This window comes from Cryptomeria japonica, chromosome 10 (genome assembly GCF_030272615.1).
Source record: "Cryptomeria japonica chromosome 10, Sugi_1.0, whole genome shotgun sequence".
In the NCBI taxonomy this organism is placed as follows: domain Eukaryota; kingdom Viridiplantae; phylum Streptophyta; class Pinopsida; order Cupressales; family Cupressaceae; genus Cryptomeria; species Cryptomeria japonica.
The window spans coordinates 199,223,547-199,247,651 of record NC_081414.1 but is presented as its reverse complement, the minus strand read 5'-3'; the positions used below and the strand labels follow the sequence as shown (position 1 = coordinate 199,247,651).

The following is a 24,105-nucleotide window of genomic DNA, read 5'->3' as shown; positions in this document are numbered from 1 at the left end:
CTTCAAGCTGTTAGGCTTTATAGAAGGAACCTGCTCTGATACCATGTTAATTTTAGGAATCAGATTAAATAATGAACAACAGAAATCAGAATGCAATGAAGAACAAACACAAATCACACACAGATACCCTGGAAAAACCTCCCTCTTGGAGGAAAAACCCAGCAACAATAAATGCAGATTTGATTAGATCATTCACAGTAGCTTAATACATCTTCACCCAGCTAGGGCACAACACAACTTATCTGATATATGTCAATCTGCCTTGAAGATCAGACCAGAACCATTGAGAATGGAGTATGCTGTCCCAGAATGAAGTTCGTTCAAACAATGACTAGTTCGTAGAATTCGCTTGACTAAAGGCTCAGTTTGTTATGTATATTCGGCAATCCTTAGGTATATTTGCCAGTCCACAAGCAGATTCGAAACCACCTCTAGATGGCTCGCCTAATTAGAGGAGATATTTCGCTAATCTCTGTTGGAGAAATTCATTTCTAATCAGAGATAGTTTGCTGATGATTAGAAGTGATCCACCGAAGGTCTTATGCTTGATGTAGAAGTTCGCTGAATGTGTTGACAGCCTTAAGAATGATTCGCCTTGTATATTGATTGATTAATTATGCCATGCAAATGACTTGCTTATATACTTGACTTGTGGTGTCAAGTCTCAAGTCGGCCTGCCTTGTTAATTTAATAATAATATTATGTATATCGTGTCAATTTTGACACTTTCAGATTGATATAAACTCAGAATTTATATTTAGTTTCTAATTAGTTTGATTAACTGAAAGAAATTGGAATTAATGACAACATAGAAATGAACAAATTGAGAACAAGACACAGTTACCTTGGGAAAACCTCCTAGGAGGAAAAACCCAGCCAGAAAAGATCCTCAGATCTGATTATGGATTATAGTTATGCAATCATTACAACACTTATCTCATGTATTTGTAGGTTCAGATGTTGCTGTCACAAGAAGTATGGCAGATTGAGGTGGCTGCCTTCAACATTAGCTTGCTGTCACATGAGTGATGGTTGCTACCATTCTGCTGCTCCTTTAACCTAGATTGCAGACCTTCAAGGAATTCGCTGTGTATTCACTGAGTTCGCTGACTCCTAATGATGGATTTCGCACCTCCAATGGCAGATGTAAATTGTTGTAAGTGCAGATGTAATATGTCTCCCTGAAGTTCGCATTAGGCAGGCATGTATATTTCGCATGAATGAAAACTGAATGAGTGAATAACAATGAGGTTTTACATTTACTTATATGTGGAGCGAAACCTTTAGATAGGTCAGCTTTCCTTATAATTAACTTTAATTATATTTTTCCTTTTTAGCAATTGCCTTGTGAATAGGGTCGGCCCTATTTATCAACACGTTGAGTGTGAGGTTTAAGTTGTGCGGCGTGAGGTTTAATGTTGCCGTGAGGTATAGGGCTCTGCCCTACACGTTTGAGGAAAGGGGCCAGCCCTTTTGGGTGGATTCCAATGTTGCCCAAGGCAATTGGAATCCGCCATTCCCTAATTAACCGCCATTCCCTAATTAACATCAACACTCCCTCTTAATTAGGGAGGAGAAACATAACTATAATCTTCCATCTTGCACACAAGCAAGGAATGGATTACATAATCATAATATTGTTGTCTTCCATCTTGCACACATGCATACAATGGAACTACATAATATAATCTTCCAGCTCGCTCACAAGCATAGACTGGATCCACCTTACATTGCCCACAGAGGGTGGAGAGGATCTTTTCTACCATCTTACATTGCCTGCAAAGGATGGTTAACAATTACTCTTCTCCCTGAGAAGATTACAATACCATCTTACATTGCCCACAGAGGATGGTTAACAATTACTCTTCTCCCTGAGAAGATTACAATACCATCTTACATTGCCCGCAGAGGGTGGTTTGATACAACGCAATGTATCACTGAGGTTGAGACTCCCTCTCAATCAGGATTTTATTTTCCACAGCACTGCGTCTAACCCTGAAGTACACAAACTTCACTTTGGACAAAGGCTTGGTAAGAATATCTGCAACCTGCTCATCAGTGTTGATATACTTCAGTTGAATGGCGCCTCTTTGCACCATATCCCGAATGAAATGATAATGAGTTTCCACATATTTTGAACTATCATGAAACATTGGATTGATAGACATTTTGATACAACTTTGATTATCACAATGAATAACTGTAGGATCCCAAGGCTGACCAAATAGCGCAACAAGAAGCTTGCGAAGCCATACTGCTTCCCTAGAAGATACACTTGTTGCAATATATTCAGCTTCAGTAGTACTTAGTGCCACTGAGGATTGTTTTCTGCAAGCCCAAGAGATCACTGCGGATCCTAAGCTGAAGCAAATGCCGGAAGTGCTTTTCCTGTCTTTGACGCTTCCAGCCCAATCTGCATTTGAATAACCTTCCAAGGTTATTGAAGTGTTAAGTGGATACTTCAGCCCATAGCGAACTATGCCTCGCAAGTATCTTAGAATGTGCTTGGCTGCAACAAGATGAACATGTTTGGGCATGCTCATAAACTGGCTGAGAGCATTCACTGCAAAACATATGTTTGGTCTAGTGTTAACTAGATACATTAGTGATCCAATCAACTGCCTGTACTTTGATGGATTTGCAAAATCAGAGTTAGCTGCAGAAACACTTAACTTCTTTAAGTTAGATTCCATAGGAGTAGACATAGGTTTACAATCCATCATTCTAAATCTTTTCAAGATATCAATAGTGTACTTCCCTTGACTTAGAAAAATTTCATTAGATCTTTGCCATACTTCTAGACTTAGAAAATAATGCATTAGACCTAGGTCTTTCATTTCAAATTCTGAAGCTAGTTCTTTCTTACATCTAGTGATAAGTTCATCTTTACCAGTAAAAAATAAATCATCCACATATAGAACTAGAATTAGCATTTCATTATTGGATAACTTAAAGTAGATGTTAGAGTCAGCATCATTCTTACAAAAACCTAGACTTAACAAGTATTTATCAATTCTTTCATACCAAGCACGAGGAGCTTGTTTGAGGCCATACAGAGCTTTCTTCAACCTGCACACATGAGTTATTCTATCCTGAATCTCATAACCCTCAGGTTGTTCAATATAGACGTCTTCCTCAATGACACCATTAAGGAAGGCAGTCTTAACATCCATTTGATGTAGCTTCCAACCTCTAGCAGCAACAATAGCTATTATAGTTCTAATAGAAGTATATCTAGCAACAAGAGCAAATGTTTCTTCATAGTCTATGCCTTCCCTTTGAGAAAAAACACGAGCTACAAATCTAGCCTTATACTTTTCAATACTACCATCAGCATTATGTTTAATTTTAAATAACCATTTAGAGGAAACAACAGATTTACTTTTGGGTCTGGGCACAATATCCCAAACATCATTCTTGATGTTTGATTGATACTCTTCATCCATAGAAAGCTTCCAGGCATGATGGTTCAAGGCTTCTTCAACATTGCAAGGTTCAGATTCAATGAGATTGTTCATCAATGCAACGTAGTTGGAGAATACTCGAGGTCTCTTGATTTCACGGAAGGTGCCATTGGGAGCACCAAATCTTTCAACTTCTTGAATGGTGTTTCTTACCCAAAATGGCCTCTTTTTGGTAACAACAATGTCACTAGGAATGTCAGTGGGATTCATGGGCTCTGGTGGATCATCATGTTCTTCTTGAGGTGGAGGTTCAACAGGCTCCCTCTGAATCTCAGGGTTAGTATCAACATTTATGTCGTGATTGTCATTAGCTTTATCAATAACAAAAGAACCTTTTGATTTCTTAAAAGCAATATCTTCTTCAAAGGTAACATCCCTACTTACCTCAACATACCTTTGACTAGGGATGTATATCCTGAATGCCTTGGACTGTATCCGACTAGCATGCCTTTCTTCCCGGAGGGTTCCAACTTGGTTCGTTTTTCCTTGGGCACATGAACATAAACAGGACTTCCAAAGATTCTGAGGTGACCGATGTCTGGTTTGGTTCCTGTGAAGGCTTCTTCAGGGGTCATGTTCTTTAGAACACGGTGAGGACATCTATTCTGGATGTATACTGCTGTTCTAGAAGCCTCAGCCCATAGGAAGGTCTGCAAATCTTGATCATGAATCATAGCCTTTGTAGCCTCAACAATAGTTCTATTCTTCCTTTTAGCAACTCCGTTTTGCTGAGGATTGTATGGAACACAAAACTCCTTCTTAATTCTTGACTCAACACAAAAATCATAAAAGCTACCAGAGGTGTACTCACCTCCGTTGTCAGATCTTAAACATTTAGTTCTTTTACTAGAGGAGTTTTCAGTTAATGCTTTAAACTCTTTAAATTTACTTAAGACTTCATCAGATTCTTTAGATTTCAAGAAGTAGATCAAAGTTTTCCTAGAGAAATCATCTATGAAGATTACGTGATAAAGAAATCCACTAGGAGATGCTATAGACATAGGACCACATAAATCAGAGTGAACAAGTTCTAGTTTATCTTTAGCTCTATTTTCACTTTTATGAAAGGGACTTTTAACATTTTTACCTATAGCACAACCTTTGCAAGTTTTATCATGAATTTGACTGAGTTTAGGCATACCTTTGACAAACTTTTCAAGAGAGGGAAGTGCTTGATAGTGGAAGTGTCCAAGTCTTCTATGCCATAGCTCACAGGATTCGAGAGCCTCATTAATGAGGGTTTGAACAGGGTTAGTAGAGAGCTTATAAAGACTGTCATATCTATTACCAATTACACGAGCATATTTAAAACTAGATTTTTTAGGCCAAGCAAACACTTTTCCCTGAGAGAAAATGCAATTTGATAACCTTTATCTTCTAGAGTAGAAATAGAAATTAGGTTTCTTTTAATTCCAGGAACAAACAAGATGTCATTAAGATGCAGTGAAATACCAGAGTTTAAATTTAAAGAAGTAGTGCCAGAACCTCTTACCGAATAACGAGCATCATCACCAATTACCACGTGAAGGTTGGTATCCTTTTCTACTAAGTCTGAAAGATGATCACGGTAGCTTGTGATATGTCTGGAAGCACCACTGTCAATCAACCATGCATTACTATCTGTAGGAATGCTGCTAGACAGAGCAGAGATGAATAAGAAGTCATCGTTTTGTTCTGAGACTTCATTTAGGTTGGCTTCTCTTTGAGTAGGGTTATTTTGACATTCTTTAGCATAGTGACCAAGCTTGTCACATCTGAAACATCGAACATGCGAGGTATCTCTTGGTTTCTTCCAAGAGTTCTAGGAACTAGATGAGCTGAATTCCCTATTTCTCTTTGGATACGGCTTCTTCCAATTTCCACCTCTTTTGCATTGGGCTGCAAGCATATGTTGATCATCTACATGAGGACTTTTGGTTTGCCCTCTTGTGATGAGGCGAGACTCTTCTTGGATGCAATCATTCTTAAGGCGATCAAGGGTAGGTAACTCAATTCTACCACTTATGGTTTGAATAAATGACTCCCATGAGTGTGGTAAACCATTCAGGGCAATCATGACAAGGTCCTTATCTTCCATGTTATGACCAATTGTACCTAGCTGATTCTTTAGTTCTGAAATTCTCATAAAATAGGAAACAACAGAATCTTCTTTTGACATTTTGATATTAAGTAGTTGTTGTTTTCAGGTGATTGCCCTACGGGGATTGTTAATTTCATATGTACCTTGTAGATGACTGAACATTTCCCTTGCAGAAGTAAATGAGGCAATGGAGGTGACAAGGTGGTCTTTAATTGAATCAATGATGAGCTTTCTGGCTTTGACAACATCCTTCTTTAATTGTTTTAGCTCAACAGCATCTGTAGGTTCAGTTAGCTCTTTCATTTCTATAAAGTGGAGAAGATCTTCTTTTAGAGCCAACATGATTCGAACCTTCCATGCAGCAAAATTGGTATTTCCATCAAGCCTATCTTCAACTTTCAGCCCCATTGACCTACCCTGCAAATGAGACAAAAATCTGGAAATAAAGGAGTACTAAATTCTGAAATCTGAAAGTTGATCTAGCCTATAGCTCTGATACCATGTTAATTTTAACACTTTCAGATTGATATAAACTCAGAATTTATATTTAGTTTCTAATTAGTTTGATTAACTGAAAGAAATTGGAATTAATGATAACATAGAAATGAATAAATTGAGAACAAGACACAGTTACCCTGGGAAAACCTCGTAGGAAGAAAAACCCAGCCATAAAAGATCCTCAGATCTGATTAGAGATTATAGTTATGCAATCATTACAACACTTATCTCCATGTATTTGTAGGTTCAGATGTTGCTGTCACAAGAAGTATGGCAGATTGAGGTGGCTGCCTTCAACATTAGCTTGCTGTCACAAGAAGTATGGCAGATTGAGGTGGCTGCCTTCAACATTAGCTTGCTGTCACATGAGTGATGGTTGCTGCCATTCTGCTGCTCCTTTAACCTAGATTGCAGACCTTCAAGGAATTCGCTGTGTATTCATTGAGTTCGCTGACTCCTAATGATGGATTTCACACCTCCAATGGCAGATGTAAATTGCTGTAAGTGCAGATGTAATATGTCTCCCTGAAGTTCGCATTAGGCAGGCATGTATATTTCGCATGAATGAAAACTGAATGAGTGAATAACAATGAGGTTTTACATTTACTTATATGTGGAGCGAAACCTTTAGATAGGTCAGCTTTCCTTATAATTAACTTTAATTATATTTTTCCTTTTTAGCAATTGCCTTGTGAATAGGGTCGGCCCTATTTATCAACACGTTGAGTGTGAGGTTTAAGTTGTGCGGCGTGAGGTTTAATGTTGCCGTGAGGTATAGGGCTCTGCCCTACACGTTTGAGGAAAGGGGCCAGCCCTTTTGGGTGGATTCCAATGTTGCCCAAGGCAATTGAAATCTGCCATTCTCTAATTAACTGCCATTTCCTAATTAACATCAACATATCGTCCAAATAGGTCCTGACCTTTTAAGATGTTATTGCTTGATTGCCTTTACCACAAACTACATGAGTTTGGGCCCAACCCAATTACATAATCGCTCAAATACATCTTTGATTTTACCGCCCAAATTGGGCCTACCCTATCTACAAGTTACATTATACATAGGTCTTGTCCTATCCATAGCAAGATATAATTACAAGTTACATGTATTTGATCCCAGCCCTAAGTTACATCATTTGCCTTCACGTTACATGTGTTTGGGCCCAACCCTAAGTGGTTCGGATTGCATGAGATAATACATAGGAATTTTAATTGTCATTGACAACATTAAAATCCAATAGCTTGGTATCCGAGCTAGCTACAATTTTCAACAACTACTACTAGATGTTTATCAAAAAATTGCAAAAGGTGAGGGTTGAGAAATACCAAGCTATGCCTAGGAATGCAAGGATGAAGGATGATTACTAGTGAAACTCAATTCGTCTTAGTATTGCCATACAAGAACAACTCCACTAAGGCTAATGCAATCTTCTAAGGAGATCAAATGAATTTTCCAATTATTACCAAGCATAAACACCATTAATTGAATGCATATCAATGATTGAATAACAATGGAACTTAAGCATATTTATGAATTCCAGTTGACCACACAAGGCGAATTTGCAATCAACAAATTGCTAGTGGTATGGATTAGGAGTTTCACCATAAATCATACACAATAATCTAATATTCAACTTAAATACTTAAACAAAATTCTAAAGCTTAGATCTGAGAAGAGGAATAACCATGCAATTGATTCAAAGATTAAATAGAAACATCACACTTCAATGTCGTTATTAATCCCAGCAGCAAAACAACAACAATTCTTCAAGTCTCTCTCTCATACTCCAAAATAAAAAAAAAGCAGTTTATATAAAGCTCCAAAATGAAATAGAGGGCCAAGATTACCCTGAAATGAATGGCTGAGATTAAAACCCTAATTAGGGTTAGTTGCAGCCAACTAACTAATTCCATAATCAACTAATAGAAATCAGGCATGTTTTTGGCATGAACTTTGATGAAATTTCTGAGAAAATGAACACCACATGAAGCTCATAACAAACTTTCTTCTAGAAGCTCATTTCCTTGGTCCTTCTCTTTGATGGCAAATGCAACGAATCCGGTCATTATTGCATTGAGCTCTTCCATTGACAAGTTAGGCAAATTATAAAGTTTGAACTCGATCACTTCCAATGCATCAACACAAGTAGCAAAGATCCTTTGCCATTCCATTTCTTGTTTCCGAAATATTCCCATGAAGACCATGAATGAACATGCTCCAATCAAAACAACATCTGAGAAAGCTGTGGTTGGAAAGAAGATAGACTTTATCTTATTATGTGATTCATCAACGCTAAAACCATCTTCATCAAGCATATCTTGAAGAAACATTTCTCTGGTTGAGATGATTTATTGTTCTTGAATTCCTTTAAGTGTTGGTTCCATCTTGATGCAATCATCCTTTGTCTTATCAATAGTTTCTTTCTTAGTCACCAAAACGCAATACCACTTGTTGAAGTCATAAACTGCTTTTGCACCAATCACTCCACCATTTATTAGTATTTGTTTAGGAACTTATTTTAGTGTCTGTAGACGTGGTATTGTTTTGTCTCGGATAAACTAAAACTCTTCCCATATTTCCATAATGTTTTGAATTCCACACAACAATGTGGTGACTCTGTCATAGGTTTGTATATACTCATGGGTGAATGTACTAGCTTGTTGGAAAGCATTTTCAATCCATGCCTCAGTGGTTTGGGCTATTCTTGTTTCTTCTACTTTTTCAACTGCTTCTTTGGAGAGTATTTGAGGTGGGAGAGGTGTATCTTCCTCCTGTTGGGACGACATATGGTGGATGTAGTCTATCAATTGCTTGTTTTCCTCCTTCAATTGCATCTTTTTTCTTTATGCCAATCTCCAATTGTTCTTCTATGTTAGAGGCTTATCCTCTAAATTCGTCAACAACTTGAGTGCGAGTGATAGGATCAATGTCCATCTCCCTTACATCACAATCTTCTGCCATAGTTTGATCTCTTGGTTTATCAAATTTGGGAATAGCCATTTGCACTACTCGAGAATCAGAAGCATTATTCACAGTTCTAGAATATTTCTTAGGCTTCTCTTCTCTATTTTGTTCTACTCTTGCAAGCAAAGTATCCAAATCTCTAACCTCATCTACTATTGTCACTGATTTCTTCATTCTTTCTGTCAACCATTTGGGTGCTTGATCATCCACTTCCTCTAAACCAGATTGCTGCTGATTACTCTCGGGGGCTATGAGTGTTTCTTCATTATGTTTTTGATTATGATTATCAACATCCATACTTTGTACTTCTTCATTTGTATTGATTTGCTGATCATAAATAGGTTCTCCATCATGGGGTGGTGAATTAATTTCTTGATCCTCTCGCTGATTGGTATTACTAGATTCATTGACACTTCTCCTATCTTGTGTGTTTTGAATAACTCCTTCACCTTCTTGTGAGATGTTATTTCTTGTCAAAGCTGCATCCATGTCTACAAAGATATTCACTTCTCTCCTAGGAGGAGTACTAGTGGTAGATGGAGTTCTTGCTGACCTTTGCTTCTTTTGCTGAGCTGAATTATCATTCACCCTTTTTCTCTTCTTTGCTTGGGCTTGTGTGTTTTCAGGAATGTCTTGTTGACTACTCATTTCCTGTGTGTTTACTTCATTTCCTGTGCTTTCATCCTCAGATTCTTCTGAATTTTCATATTGTTTAGATGATGAATCCTCATTATCCATCCGATCATATGTTGGAGTGATGCCTTTTGCTCTCAATTTATCAGCTTGATACAATATCCACTTCTTAAGTGTTGTCTAACACTATTTGATTTACGACTTCTGGTTGGGTGACCTCGGGAACATACCAATCTATTGAAGAAAGAGGCTTGTCCTTTTCTTTTCTATAGTGTGGTAATATCACATCTTCATCTCCTTCGATCTGATCTGGTACCCACAATACTCTTGTGTGCCTGATCAATTTAAGAGATAATCTTGAGTATGCTGTTTCTCTTACTTCAAAATCATCAGCTGCATTTGCCCAATGGTCTTCAATATGCATGAAGTGGTGAAACTTCTCTTTATTCACTGTTCCAATGTTATGATAGGGATCAGAGTTGCTCCTTGAGGTATGAATCCTGAGATTGTAGTGTTGTAACTCTTCTTCCAATCCTTGTGCTGTTGAAAGTGTGGGGCATGTGTCAAGTGATTTTCCCACCATGACTGGGAAGGTGGTTTTAGCTTTCTTCCTTCTCTTCTTGATTGCATCATATTCTAACAGTTGCCTGGATACTTCTAACAACACCATTCTGTCAGTAGGATATCTTAGTAGATGGTAGGCATATGAAGAGCATCCTTGTATCCTTAAATATGTGAATTTTGGAAACTGAGTATACCAACATTCATACTTCTTTATCAGCTTCATTGACTCCTTAGATAGTCTAATATGAGTGCCCCCTTTCAATGTTCTCACGATATGCATGGTGAATGCATCATTCACCCTCCTGAGCTCAATACTATTGTTCAAGTGCAACTGTGGATATGCATCATATGATAGCATTTGTCCTTCTGCCAGTCCAACGGGTGCTCTACAATTCAAACCTTTGTACTTCCCAAATCTTGCCAAAATGTGGATTAAGTATAAACTCATATTAAATGTTTTAGTTTGTTCTACATTCTTCAATTGCTCATGTAGATTATCACTCACTATCCTGGCCCAATTGATTATGTTAACACCTTTAGTCACTTCCTCTATGTAGTACCACATTCAAGTTTCGTATGTTGCAGTTTGTGGGGATCCCATAACTCTGTTCAGCATCATTACAAGCTCGGCCAGTCCTTCCTCAAAATCTGATTTGAGGAGTGTCTTCTTGGGTACTCTCTTATGACTACTCCATGGTTCTATGATCCAATTCTTGTTGAGGATGTCATCACATATCTCTGGTTTGCTTTGGTATAGTGCTAATGCATCATGCTTACTCTTGTAAATGAGTTTGTCGTATATAGGCACATTGAATACTTCTGCTATAGATATCTCCGTGAGGTATTCTATCTTGCTTCCATCTGGTGCTACTATAATCCTCCTCTCCGGGTCATAATGCTTTGCACATTCTAGAACCAATTCGCTACATTGTACTGCTGGTGGGAAGCTTGCAATGTGAGCAATGCCATTCCTTGTGAGTTTCTTTGCCATCTTCAAAGCGGTGTATTTGCCTCTACCAAACACTCGATCTTGAAAATCCTCCTTATCAGCGTGCCCGAAGTTGGTGTCGCTAATCTTACGCTATTTGGAGGTGAGTTTAGTTTCAAAGAGTGTCTTTGAATTCATTCTTTATTAGGACTTGCCTCTTATTTTCTCGTGTCTTCGTTTCAGTCATTGGCCTGCAAACAAGATAATTTTGTCACCAAATAGATGTGGTTTTTGAAGTTTTAAGGAATGAGATGTGATAGATAAGAATGCTAGTGATATTCAACCTGATCAACAGCTTATCATGCCTTAGCTAAGGCAAAGAAAATCTTTCCTTAAGAAAATTGAAGGCAGCAACTCTTTGATTTAATAAAAATCAGACCTGGAAATGAGAAAATAAACTTAAATTTTCAAACTTTTATAGCTAATTATCAAAACCTTAGGGTTTATAAAAAGTGGTTTTGGCAATAAGATGCAATCTTACAAATGTTGATTTGCCAAATGTCAAGGTCTAATTTGATCTTATTTCTCACCTTTTATATGCTGATGTAGATGCGATGGTGTACAGATTTTCACCAATCCTTGCCCAGGCTGCTTTCAAATTGAACTGAAAATGCTTCTAAGTCAGAATAAAACTTCTCAAATCAATCACTCCTTTCTTGGAAATGTATTTTGATCAATGAAATTATCAAAATCTGTTGTTAAAATCGCTGATATAGATAGAATTCGCCCTTCAAAATCATTTATTTAGAGATGCAAATCAGAATAAAATTGCTCTTAGAAGATGTAGTTATCTGGTCTCCTGAACTTGTAGATCGAAATTGTCTTGAATGATGCTTTGAAAAATAAATGGAATGCCTTCTTATATAGGTGTATGAGGGTTAAGGATGTGTCTTTTCATTTCACCTTCCCATAGGCCGACCTGTTTGGATTTAATAAAACGTTTCAATTTTTCCCTTTGGGCGCCATTCATCATGCTGGCCAACTTGTCTTTTGGGCTTTGCTGGTTGGATTTTTGAGATCCCTTTGCAACATTTGGTTTAAGTGGCCTTTTGAGGTACCTTTGCAACATTTGATTGGAGGCGGCCCTTTGAGGTACCTTTGCACTTAATGGCATGATCTGTCAATTTGATTTGTTTTGCATCTTACTTATATCGGCGCCCTTTCTTCTCCTTCATTTGCACCTTAAGACTTGATCAGCCTTTTGGACTTTGTTTGCAATCCATCATCATGGCAGCTTTCCAAACTTCGTTTGCACTTAACGATTTGGCATGATTTTGAGCCTTGTTTGCACTCGACTTGGGCAGCCAAATTGAAGACCTTTGCTATTTATTACTTAATCGGCCAAATTGAAGACCTTTGTATCTCATTACTTAATTGGCCCAATTAGCTAGCTTTGTAATCCATTTGTATTCCAAAGTTTTGACAAGATTTTGAAACTAAGTTCACCAAATTTTATTCTCAAAGGCAAATCGGTCATTATATCATTCAAAAACTTCATCCTTTGTTGTCAAAACCTTCTTCACTGAATCGGCCATCAGAGGTTCATTTGCACTAATTCTTGACATTTCAACGTAGTTGGGACAAACTTTCATTCTCATTCCTCATGTTTTCTTAAAACCCTCATTGCCTAAGCTAAGAGATTTTGATGATCTTAAAATCCTCATTGACCTTAATTTTGGTTTGACTCTTGGTGATCCAAATTTTGATTTGGAGAGGCATTTAACTCCAAAGATGGCATTCAAAGTTTTCAAGAGTTTCTGCAAGAAGATTGGGAGTGTCCAATTATTGTAGAATAAGCTTGCAGGTGTAGAACTGTATGCTGTTGAACTCAAAACTGAAGTTAATGATTTGCATATTTTTAACATGAATTCTTCATTGCATAGGGGAATCAAATTATAGCCCTTGAGGAGCTGATGTATCTTTTACAAGAAAGAAATCAGGTTCCTTATGGAACAAGTCCCTATTGTTTTTTTTTGATCGGTAGATGTTACTTCTATTAATATTTCCAAAAATTTACAATGTCTTCAAAATATCAACATAAGTATTGTCCATATCCTCAATATGAATACTATAATAATCTATTGCAAAAAAAAAACATCCCCCGAGTGTTCAAGTTGACTCCACTACCCATAGCCCAGACCTCCACCCTAATCCACTGATAAGCATTTACATAGCAATACAAAAAACGAGTCCACAAAAGCTAGCATATATCATAACAAAACTAAAAACCCAAACCTATACTATTCAGCAATGACAATTTCCTTGGCTTTATTGCTCGACGCCATGACATCTCCTATCGCCTCCTCAAAAGCATCTGCAACATCCTTATGTCTTGGTGGGAAACCTATACACAACTTTCTCCTTGCCTTCTTCTTCTTCAAACCTCGTGGGTGACCTATTTTTCGTCTCGATGACGATACAAGCTGATGGGGTCGTTGTAATCCTCATCGTTTAATTTATCAATCGAAGGTGGTGTCCATGGCTGTATGCAAAAGAGAATGAAGAAAACTGTTTGACATTCTCTTCTAACTTGCAAGAAATGAAAGCTAATTTAAGACACACTTGCATGAATTGAAAAGACTAAACTATCTCACACTTGCATGAACGGAAAGAGGCTAATCTAATTGACACTTGCTAAAATTAAAAATGATTGCTTGAATTCAAATTTACTCAAGAAATTCTGAAAAATACATTGCTGGAAATGAAACTAGTCTATCCTATTTCCTCAGGTTGAAACAAGCCTTTCTGATCCCCCCCTTTACCCAAATGATTACAATGGATTTATAAAATTATCATTCCATATCTACCCAACCGATCCACTAAGAATGTGGATCCAAGATACTATTTTTGAGGGGTCTTTTACAAAACTTTGAGAAAACTAACACTGCTGTCTTTTATCCCACCAATCTATCTTAGTCATTTTCTGTCATGAACTGCTCCTTATCTATTGCGAATCTTGCCAAACCTTCAAAAGGGGTTTTAGCCCTTGAAAGTCTACTTTCCAGATCATTTTGAATTTTTGAATTTCGTTAAGAAACGAGGGAGATATCACCGTTTTACCGAGACTACGTTTTTCACAATTTCTGGGTGCCTGTCTTTAGTAAGTCTCAAGTTCTCAACGTGAATGAAGGAATTATTCTTCAGTTCAGTTGACCAAATCACTATTGATCATCATGAAGAATATTCTACAATCATGCAATTACATTGGAGTTCTTTGTTAACTTGAGTTATCTTTGTTGGAGAAAGATAACGTAGTGCAGTGTGCAACTGCAATATGCATGAAACAGATGCTTTGCCCATTGTTTAGGAATAATTGATGCTCCATGATTTTGCATGAATGTTGGAGTGTGTTGAGAGTTTTCAAGAGTCTTCTCTATCTTCTCTTAATGTCTTCAAAGCCTTCTACAATGTTTGGAGCTGTTTGGAGTTAATGTCTGGAGCTCTTTGCTGCAAGTATTTTTGAAGCTTCTTCTTCTCATGAGTTATTTAATAACTCATTCATCTGCATTGTAATATCTTGCATACTCATGGATATATTAGAAGCATTTGGGATCACATTTATTTACTAAAAATAAATCAAATATCTACTTTATATTTTACCTTAAACAAGCTAAAGAACTTTCGATTATTACTCAAATCCACTTTTACAACAATACATTAAGAAGAAACAGACGATTTTAATGGGTTAAATATGAGACAATTTACGGTTTCATCATGAGCGCCGATCGTGAGGACCTCAATTCATAGGGACCCGATTTCTCGAACTCCCGCCTGGCATCTCGCCTCTCCCGTGCCTTCAAATACTCCTTTATGCCATGCATCCCAATTTGTGCAGAGGCCCTACTTACCTCCTTGTTACAATTTGCACTCCGTATGAGATATGGGCACAGAGGAGTGCAAAATTCACTTACATGTAGCCAATGACCATCAGGACACACGATACCCTTCCCATCTCTCATCATCCTCATGAAGCTTTCGAACCCCCCACACCATTCTTCTTTAACACAGCTGCTAACTATCCACCTCACATTCTCTTTATTCTCCAATTCAAAGCACCAAGCTACAAACATGGATGCAACGTCGACATTGGTGCGATATTTGAAATGAGCCCTCAAGTATTCCTCACCAAGCACAATCTTGACTCGGGTTAAGAAATCCTTGGCGTCAAACTTGAATACATTTGTCAATCTCTTGTCAGATATTTGACACAAAAATGCCACCCTGGGTCTTGCCGCTTGCAGGGAGAAGTTTGGTTCCATAGCCCCTGTCTCAATGGCTCTTCGCTGAATAGTCTCTCGTTACCAGCAGCAAGGGAATTGATGAATGACAAGCACACTCTCTTTCTTCAACTCAGAAACTACAAACACTTATCTTAATTCATACGCCAACAAACACCCACAACAAAGTCTCCATAAATGCTAAGTTGCCATAAATGCACATAGCCTTTCAAAAATGGGTGGTGCAAATTCTTAATGAATGTGCCATAATACAACTCGAAGTTGGTACGGAGCTATGGATATACACCACCACCTTTTTCAATCGACGGAAACATTCCCTATCGACTGTGTAAACAAAAGATGTGGACAAGATCCCCATCAAACGGCATGAGTTTAAAGGTATTTCGCTATATCTCTTCTAGCAAGCAATATATGTTTTGAGGACGCACTCTTGCTTCATTTAATCTCAGTCCTTATCTCCAAAACCTATGCCACCCACCGTTAAAAGTTGACCTACCAACCACTCTCTTCCACTCAATCATAAATGTTACCGTTAGGGGAGTATATATCTAGGCTAAGTTCCCCAACCTGTAAATCAAAAGCTTGGTTGGCACACAAGTCAGCATCCTTATTTCCCTCCCTTAAAACATGAGACTCTTTGAAACTTTGAAAGGATGTAAGGAGATTTTTGATGCAATGTATCTCTCTATCTATCTTTCAATTCTGGGCTTCGCCCTTGATGATAGCATATGTAATGATTTTGAAGTCACCTTCTAGATGTAATCTCTCCACACCTAGCCTCCCTGCCAACTGCACCGCTAGTAAAGCAGCTTTTGCTTTGACGACATTGTTGGATCCTGAATCTAGCTGCTGTTTACATTTAGCTATCACCAAACCATTACTAGCTTTGGCAACACATCTTGCGCTTGACGGTCCAGGGTTGCCAAGAGCCGAACCATCAAAATTGATTTTGATCCACCACGGGTCCGGAGGTTGCCAAGCCGGAATTCTCTCCAGCTGTTGAAAAGGTTTAACCCTTTGAAACCAACAAGCCTCCATTGTTGAGCAAGAAGTGTACAAGCAATATGAAACTATCAAGATTCAAAAGGAAAATGAAGTCATTCCATAGTCAAAGAAATTGGGCAAATGGACATATAAACTCTCAAGAATGAATCGGGATCTTATCCTAACAAGATTAACATTCTAGAAATTGTTTGAGTGTAAACAATTTGGGGAAGGGAGGACTGTCTTGTCCCTTCTTGGCTAGGTCAGCCAACAGAGAAATAAAAGATGTTTTTTTAACACTATATTAATTAATAAATATTGAAAAATAAAATATAAATAAATATAAAATAAAGTTAAATTTAAATTTGAATTTCACGGACTGGTGCTAAATTTTGGCCCCCAGTGCTCTTTCCAAACAGGTATGTTTTGTTTTGGGGTGTTGGGTCCTAAGAGTTGGAAGTTTGATATGATTTTCAAATCATTTTTCCAAGGTTGGCTTTGGGATGCAAACGTGAGCTAACATCAAGGTTGGGACGAGACCCCTGACCTTATCTTATCAATTCTTCCTTCCGTAGTTGCCTTTACGGATTGTAGGGTTTTATCTTGTTTGCCTAGCTGTGGATCTGAATTTTGTTGGCTGCAATTGTTAGGGTCTAATTAACTAAGTGCCAAAGGTGGAGATGGTTTTATGATTTATCAATATTCAAGAGCATTTGTTGGAGTTGCACCTAGGGTTTGTTGATCTAGGTGCCATTTCTAGAACAATGCCAAGGGTTTTAGATTTATCAGCTTGGAAGGTCAAAGATCATTAGTGAAACAACCGTAAGGAACCAACACTGACTGCCAGGTTAGCATTAACACCATTCACACCGCCATTCTCCTATTGCAGGGTCAAACAAATTTAAGATTTAAACTGATGGGAGAGGGGTGTCAATTATGATGTACTTGAATTCTGCTTGTTTGACTTTATTTCCTTTTTGTTGATTGTGTAAATTGGAGCATTACGAACTTTTTTCAGGTTTTCAAATGAATGATATTAATTCCATTTTTAAACTGGTAACTTCTATTGTGACCAAGCAGTGACAGCCTACGGTTAGCAACTCTGCTGGTGGAGATGAAGGAGGGACTTGATCTGGTCAGAAGTAAAGTGCAGCAGCTAGTTCAGAAGGTAGGGAATGTGATAAGAGTTAAATTTCATGGGGGGTGACTTTGACAAGGAGAAAGGACTTCCCACAGAAAGAGACTGCTTGCGCTAATTTATTTCAAACTGTGACCTTGTTTAGGTGAAAGAAAACTATTATTGCACGAAAGATGGGATAAGCTACCTAGATGTGAAGTATATGTTGCTTCTGAGCTATTGTCAATCAATTGTATACTATTTGCTTCGGAAAGCAGAAGGTTCTTCCATTCAAGGACACCCAGTGACTAACTATCTTGTTGAAATCAGGTTATTCCTGGAGAAGGTTTGATTCTTGGTTCTTCTCTAACTTCTTTTTGAGATTTTGTGGTGTTTTTGTTGTTGGTTGTAAATCTAATAGATTTAATGTGTTTTTCTTATCATTGATTATATAAGTTTCATTATTTCTGTGCTTAAATAGATACGACCAATTGATAAAAAGCATCAGTATCTAATTGAGAAGCTTTCAAGGGTGGATGCTAATGTTTCTGCACAAGGAACTGCTAGTAAAAGTGAAGGCAATTTTAATGTTCATCAAGAAGATGCATTAAAATATAGGCCAAATCCAGATATGCTCGTCTCTAAACTGGATCCAGTAGCTCAGGTAATTGATAGTAGGAGCTGTTTGATTGAATGGAATGAAAAATATGAGCTATCTAATATTGTTTCTGTTGGCTCCCATTTTTCCTGTTTTAACTTGTATTTCTATGATCCCATGATTAGGATGGTGAGGGTATCTATCGGCCTCCAATGTTTGCTCCAACAGTTATGGATGAGGAAAAAAATGCAAAAGATAAAAAATTACAAATGCGGAAGCAGAAGGAGATGCTACACAAAGCGTCACGCAGTGCTTTTGTGAAAGAGCTTGCTAATAAGCTAGAAGGAAAGCCAGATGAGGTATATAACTCAAAATTTTCTCTTCTTGATGTAAATTATGAATGGCCATTGTTGTAATTATTTCCTTACTTGGATAGGTAAGAGAAATTGTTGGAGCTGAAAGTAAAGAGATGCTGAGAGAACAGTCAAAGCTTGTAGAACGTGCCCGTCAAGAAGAGGAACTGTTTACTCGCGTTCCACTTTCAAGGATTGAGAAGAAGAAGATTAAACATCTTAAGCGGTCAAGGAATGGGTGGGTAACTGTAGCCTGAATATCATTTGATTTTTAATTTTTTATATAATTTATTGCTTTTTGTATCTCATAAATATGGGTAAGGAATTACTATGTTCTCATTAGTATGTATTGTGTTTACTATAATATAATGTTCTGATCACAGTTTCAACAAACTATTTAATTTAACAGATTGTTGGGGCTTATGGATGACTTTAATGATGATATATCTGGTTTGATTGCAATGGAAAAAAATGATGGGAGTGACAACCATTCTCGTCGACAGACAGAAGGGAGAAAAAAGTTCAAAAAACGCAAGGTACATTTGTCTTAAAGGCATTTCTTGGATATATCTAGTTCTTCACTTTATATAGTAAAATCAAAATGTTCGTTGGTTTTGAGTCCAAAGCTAATGAGTGGCAAATTTTAGGCTTTACTTTCAAATGACCTCAAGGGTTTAGAGATGTTGAAATTGTTTGACTCTTTAAATGACAATTGGAGTCTGGTGATTTGTTCTGTATATATATGATTTTGATGACAAACATCCGTTTGCCCCTAATATATAAACTGTTTCCCACAGTAGAAGTGTTTAAGTAATGAATGTTCTCTCTTACTACTGAAATTTGTATAGAACTAAAAAAGAAAAATAGAAGGCTCTTGAGTTTTTAAGTGAAAAAGGAAACCTTTTAACTTAATGACAAGGGAAAACAAAAGGCAGGGGTGATATGAAAGCTGAGTGAAATAAGATCAAGAGTATGCATTGTAGGAACATCAATGGGAGAGGCAAAGAGGACCTACGATACTAAAACAAAATTTCAGATAGCTAGAATATGCAACCTAGTGTTCAAGAGAATTCCCAATTAAGTTTGGATAAGGAGGACCAAATGAAGAGTGGATTCCTGTTATGTCCTTAATTGAGGACCAAATAAAGAGTGGGATTGCTGTTATGTGCTTAATCTTTCATTGTGCATAGGGTTATGAGTAGTTGACTTGTGGCTAACTATTGTGACCATTTCACACATTGCCCCATTTCTAATGGGGACCCCAATTTTTTTTTGCTTTCTAGGTTAGTTGTGGAGTCTTTAGCTATTAGCCTTTCACTTGGAAGAGATGTAGTATCCTAAGTGGCTAGGAGGTAATCAAGTAATGTCTCTCTCTCTTTAGGTGAGAACGAGGTCAGTTTGTTCTCAAGGCTTGAGAAATGAATGTTTTCTTGATGATCATTCCATTTGATCATCATCATTTACTTGCAAAATCAGAGTTGAAGTACTAAAATTTGGCTAAGGCAAATTCGTTTTAGAGAGTCGATACCTTAAGAGGGATAGGCTAGAAGTCTAAATCATCATGAAAAGGCTCAAGGAAATGATTAAGTTAACAAAGTTGACACCTTGAGGTAACTTCTGGTGAGGCTCCAAAAGCATGAACTAAGACTTCGGATGAGGCCTCAAAAGCATGAACTAAGACTTCTAGTGAGGCATCAAAAGCACGGCCTAAGGATGATCACTTCCTTTGATGACCCAAATCCATGAACTAAGGATTTCAACTTCCTATAACCCCCCTCCCCAAATGTGTGACCTAAGGCATAATCACTTCTTGCCTCTCCCAGCACTGCCAGTAGGTGCTTAAACCCGATCGCTCTCACTTCCATCCCCTATCCTTTCCACCCTTCTATCACCCTTACCTTCCATTTCCATCTCCTTCCATCTTTCCGTCTCCCTCCATCCTCCTAGCCATCCTTCTTCTCTTCCTTCCCTTCGCCACCTTCCACTTCCTTCCTTTCATCCCTTATGCCTTCACCACATTCATCACCTATCCATCTTTCCTTCCTACCCTTCCACTTCACCTTCTCCCCAATCACCTTTCATTTCCACTTCTCCTCACCTCCTTCCATTCACCCTCACTTCCTTCTTTCCATCCTTATCTTTTTTTCCCCTTCCATCCTTACTTCATTCCTTACCTCCTTACTTCCCTTAGCATACTCTTCCACTTCCCACCCTTCATAACCCCGATCCTATCCTAATCTACCCCCCTTAATCTCTTCCCTGTGCCACGACATTCCTTTATCCCTTATGCCTCCCCATCTCCCGACACCTTCCTTTTCACTCCCTCTTCTTCACCGCATCCTCTCCAACTCACCACCTTCGACCCCCTCCACTACCGTGCCACATGCTTGGGCTCCACGAACACTAAGATGGAGATAAAAGTTTTTAAGGCATTAACAATGCCACCTTGGAAGTCAGATCACCTTCGGTCAATTGCCCCCAAAAGGCACGAACTAACACTAACTATCCCTAGTCAAAACAGTGACCTTCCAATTGGGCATTTCCTTTGCCTATCCAAAAGAGCGAACTACCACATCATCACTTCCTTTGATCACCAAAAAGCACAAACTAAGCATTGGCATTTCCTTTGATCACTCCAAAGCACGAACTAAGTAATGGGACTTCCGATTGCCCCTTCAAAACACAAACTAAGACTTCCTTTGATGCCTTTAAAGTGCGATCTAAGCCTTGTTACTTCCGATGCCTAGCCAAATCAGCGAACTGAGCATTTCCTTTACTTATGAAAAAGTGCGAAATTATTGTGTTGGCTATCACCCATGATAAAGGGAGAGACATTTAAACATTAGTGCCAGCTTGTAAGAAGGGGCCAACGTAGGAAGAAGGAACGTTTCATGTGAAATAAAATTTAAAAGTCAAGTTGGCCTAATTGGAAAGAAAAAAACCCAAGAAACACATCCTTTAGGATCGATGCATTTAAAGGATGGTTGATCATTCCATTTGATCAACCATCAATATCTAGTGATTTGTTTTGATAATCAGCAGCGATCTCCTTCATATCAAGGCAAATTTACCTTCAAGGCAGCGAATAATAAGCAGGGCAGACCTGGCAAAAGGCAAATTGAAACATCTTCTGACCTAGACCCAAAACGAAAAATGAAATTTAAGAGAAAAAAAATCATTTTCCTCCATCGACTTCAAGCATTGACAAGTAGAGGAGCAGAGTGAAGATTTTTGGAGAAAATGCCAGCAGTCCCTAGTGCAAAGTGGGCAGGACCTGATTCTGATTTCCAACACGGAGTCAAAGCATTCTGATCTGAGCAGATTTGTTCACAGTTTAATTAGATTTTAAGTCAAAAATCTTCATTTCCAGACCTTACTTGTTCATTTCCAGATTTTATTGGTAGAGGTTGTTGTTTTACGACTCTGTGGAAGATTGAATTCATTAGTACCTCCCTCTTGATTCACAATGCTTCTTTTTCAGGTTCACAAGAGGAATGATTACAAGGAGCCCTTTGGTATGCACTCAGACCTGGGAGACAGGAGCAATTGGTCATAGAAGGATGGAAGTAAGCAAGCGAGCTTCACATGAAGATAGAGGACTTCATAAGAATGCATAAGTTGTGATGGAGTAAGATTAATGCATTTAAGGCAAGAAGGAAGGATCAAGCATAAGCATAAGCATCACAAGAAGATGAAAATTGAGAAGATCATGAAGAATTAACAATCACACACTTGTGATGAGTTACAAAGATCAAGCAAGCTAAGGTGGCATTCAGTCATCACTTATCCAATCACATCATTCCAAGATAAGGCGTCCATATTCAATGTACTTGATTCATCCATCAAAGAGATAACTACCACATGTGGGCACAAAGTCTAATGCACCTACTGTCGTCATCTTTGGTCAATTATTCAAGGGCGGGCATGTGTCCCATAAAATATAATTTTATCATTGGTCAAGCTGCTTTCTTAATGGGTGTAACAAACACTAATTAGGGTTTCTATCTTTCAATCTTGGCCATTGATTGTGAATCAATTTGAGCCACTCATTGTAATGAGAGCACTATACAAGGCTCCACTCTCTCATTTTTATGCTCTCATTTGTAAAGGATAATAGTGAATAGTTAATAGATAGTAGATAGAAGTTAGATAGCAAGCAAATAGTTAGAGTAGAGTAGGAGGAGAAAGCAAAGATTGCTGCTAAGACATTGTTGTAAGAAACATGTAAATTTCATTGAAGATATGGTGAAATTCATATGTTGATTCAGCAATTTACATGGTCTCTACTTCTTATTTAACTTTCATGTTGTTTAGATGAATGGAAGAACTTTGTGCATGATCAATGTACATCCATACTACAAACACCTTGCTGACCTTGCTGACCTTGCTGATTGTAAAGTGTGTTTTTTTAGTCAACTGGATTTATCTTAGCCTAGCTTAACTTCAATTATCACTCCTTCATTGATATGCTTCATATTGAAGGTATGTATGCTTGTAGTGGTGATTTGAAAATCATTAGCTATCCCTAGAAGATCGCACTAGCCTTGTGGAGATGTTCGTTGGATGTCAAAGCAAAACTTAGTTGAGTTTCATCAAAGATTGTCCATTGATCTTACAATCCTAGGATTAGATTAATTTCCCCAACCCTATCTCTTTTTCTCTCTTTTTTTTTAAGTTAATCATCCCTAATGTTACCTAATTCCCTCTTGGTTACATTCATTTTTCCCATCAAAATAGGTAACATAACACAAGACTTAAAAGAAGAGAACATGGACTATGAAGATGACATATGATGTGAAGCTTTGGAATCTAGAAGCCATGACCTGTAGAAGCACAAAGAGTCTTTCCTTTATTTTTATTTGTCCCAATAGTATAACCTTTTATTTTATCAAATTTCAATTGTTTTAAACTAGAAGAAGTTGAAGCATGAAATTCCATGTTCCAGCAACACTCGAGCATTCAAGATTCAACGTAAGTCCACCTTGTGATTCCAGCAATATCACATCAAACAATTGTGTCTATCCAAGAGCACGCCAAGACCTGACATTTGGAACCTTGGAGTCACCTCCTATGATCACGCAGCTTAGCATAAGAGGAGATTTTGTTCAAGAGAGGATAGAATACTTAGTGTTTTATTCTATGTTGCATAGTGCATAAAAACACCATCAATACTACCTTAACTCTTAATTAAGTTATATGATCATCAATAAAGTCTTTTATTGTAGTTAAGTCAGCCTAGATGGCATCCAAGGCATAAGTATGGTATGAATAGTAGATAGTGGTTAGTTTATAGTCTTATTTAGGTAGTTCAGTCTCTTGAGCAGCATCCAAGGCATAAGTATAGTATTAATATGAGGTAATGGTTAGTTTATGGGCATCATATTGTGAAGTGTGTTCTTCTTGGAGACTTTTGGAGGCTAGCCACCTCGAAGTGGTTTATTATTCTCAAGTATTATCAAGTGCTTGCAACATATTTTCTATTATGTTCTTCTGTCATGCAAGCTTTTATCATCACATGTGGTATCAAGAATGGTCTTCGCTTGGAGGGCAAGAAGTGTGACAATTTTTCTTAGTTCAAGAGGTCAAATTGGGAATAACTTATGTTTCTCAAATTGGCAATTTTTTC

The 24,105-nt window shown here is 37.8% G+C and overlaps 1 protein-coding gene across 1 annotated transcript in view; it reads left to right on the top strand.

Moving 5' to 3' along the window:
• LOC131057624 (uncharacterized) overlaps positions 1-24,105 on the top strand; it is a 64,955-nt gene that overhangs the window by 23,651 nt on the left and 17,199 nt on the right. Inside the window, exons 3-8 of the mRNA XM_057991772.2 lie at positions 17,492-17,579; positions 17,695-17,874; positions 18,010-18,192; positions 18,312-18,485; positions 18,563-18,717; positions 18,889-19,015. Of these exons, the coding sequence (XP_057847755.1) occupies positions 17,492-17,579; positions 17,695-17,874; positions 18,010-18,192; positions 18,312-18,485; positions 18,563-18,717; positions 18,889-19,015 (907 nt within the window). The remainder of the gene's footprint in view (positions 1-17,491; positions 17,580-17,694; positions 17,875-18,009; positions 18,193-18,311; positions 18,486-18,562; positions 18,718-18,888; positions 19,016-24,105) is intronic.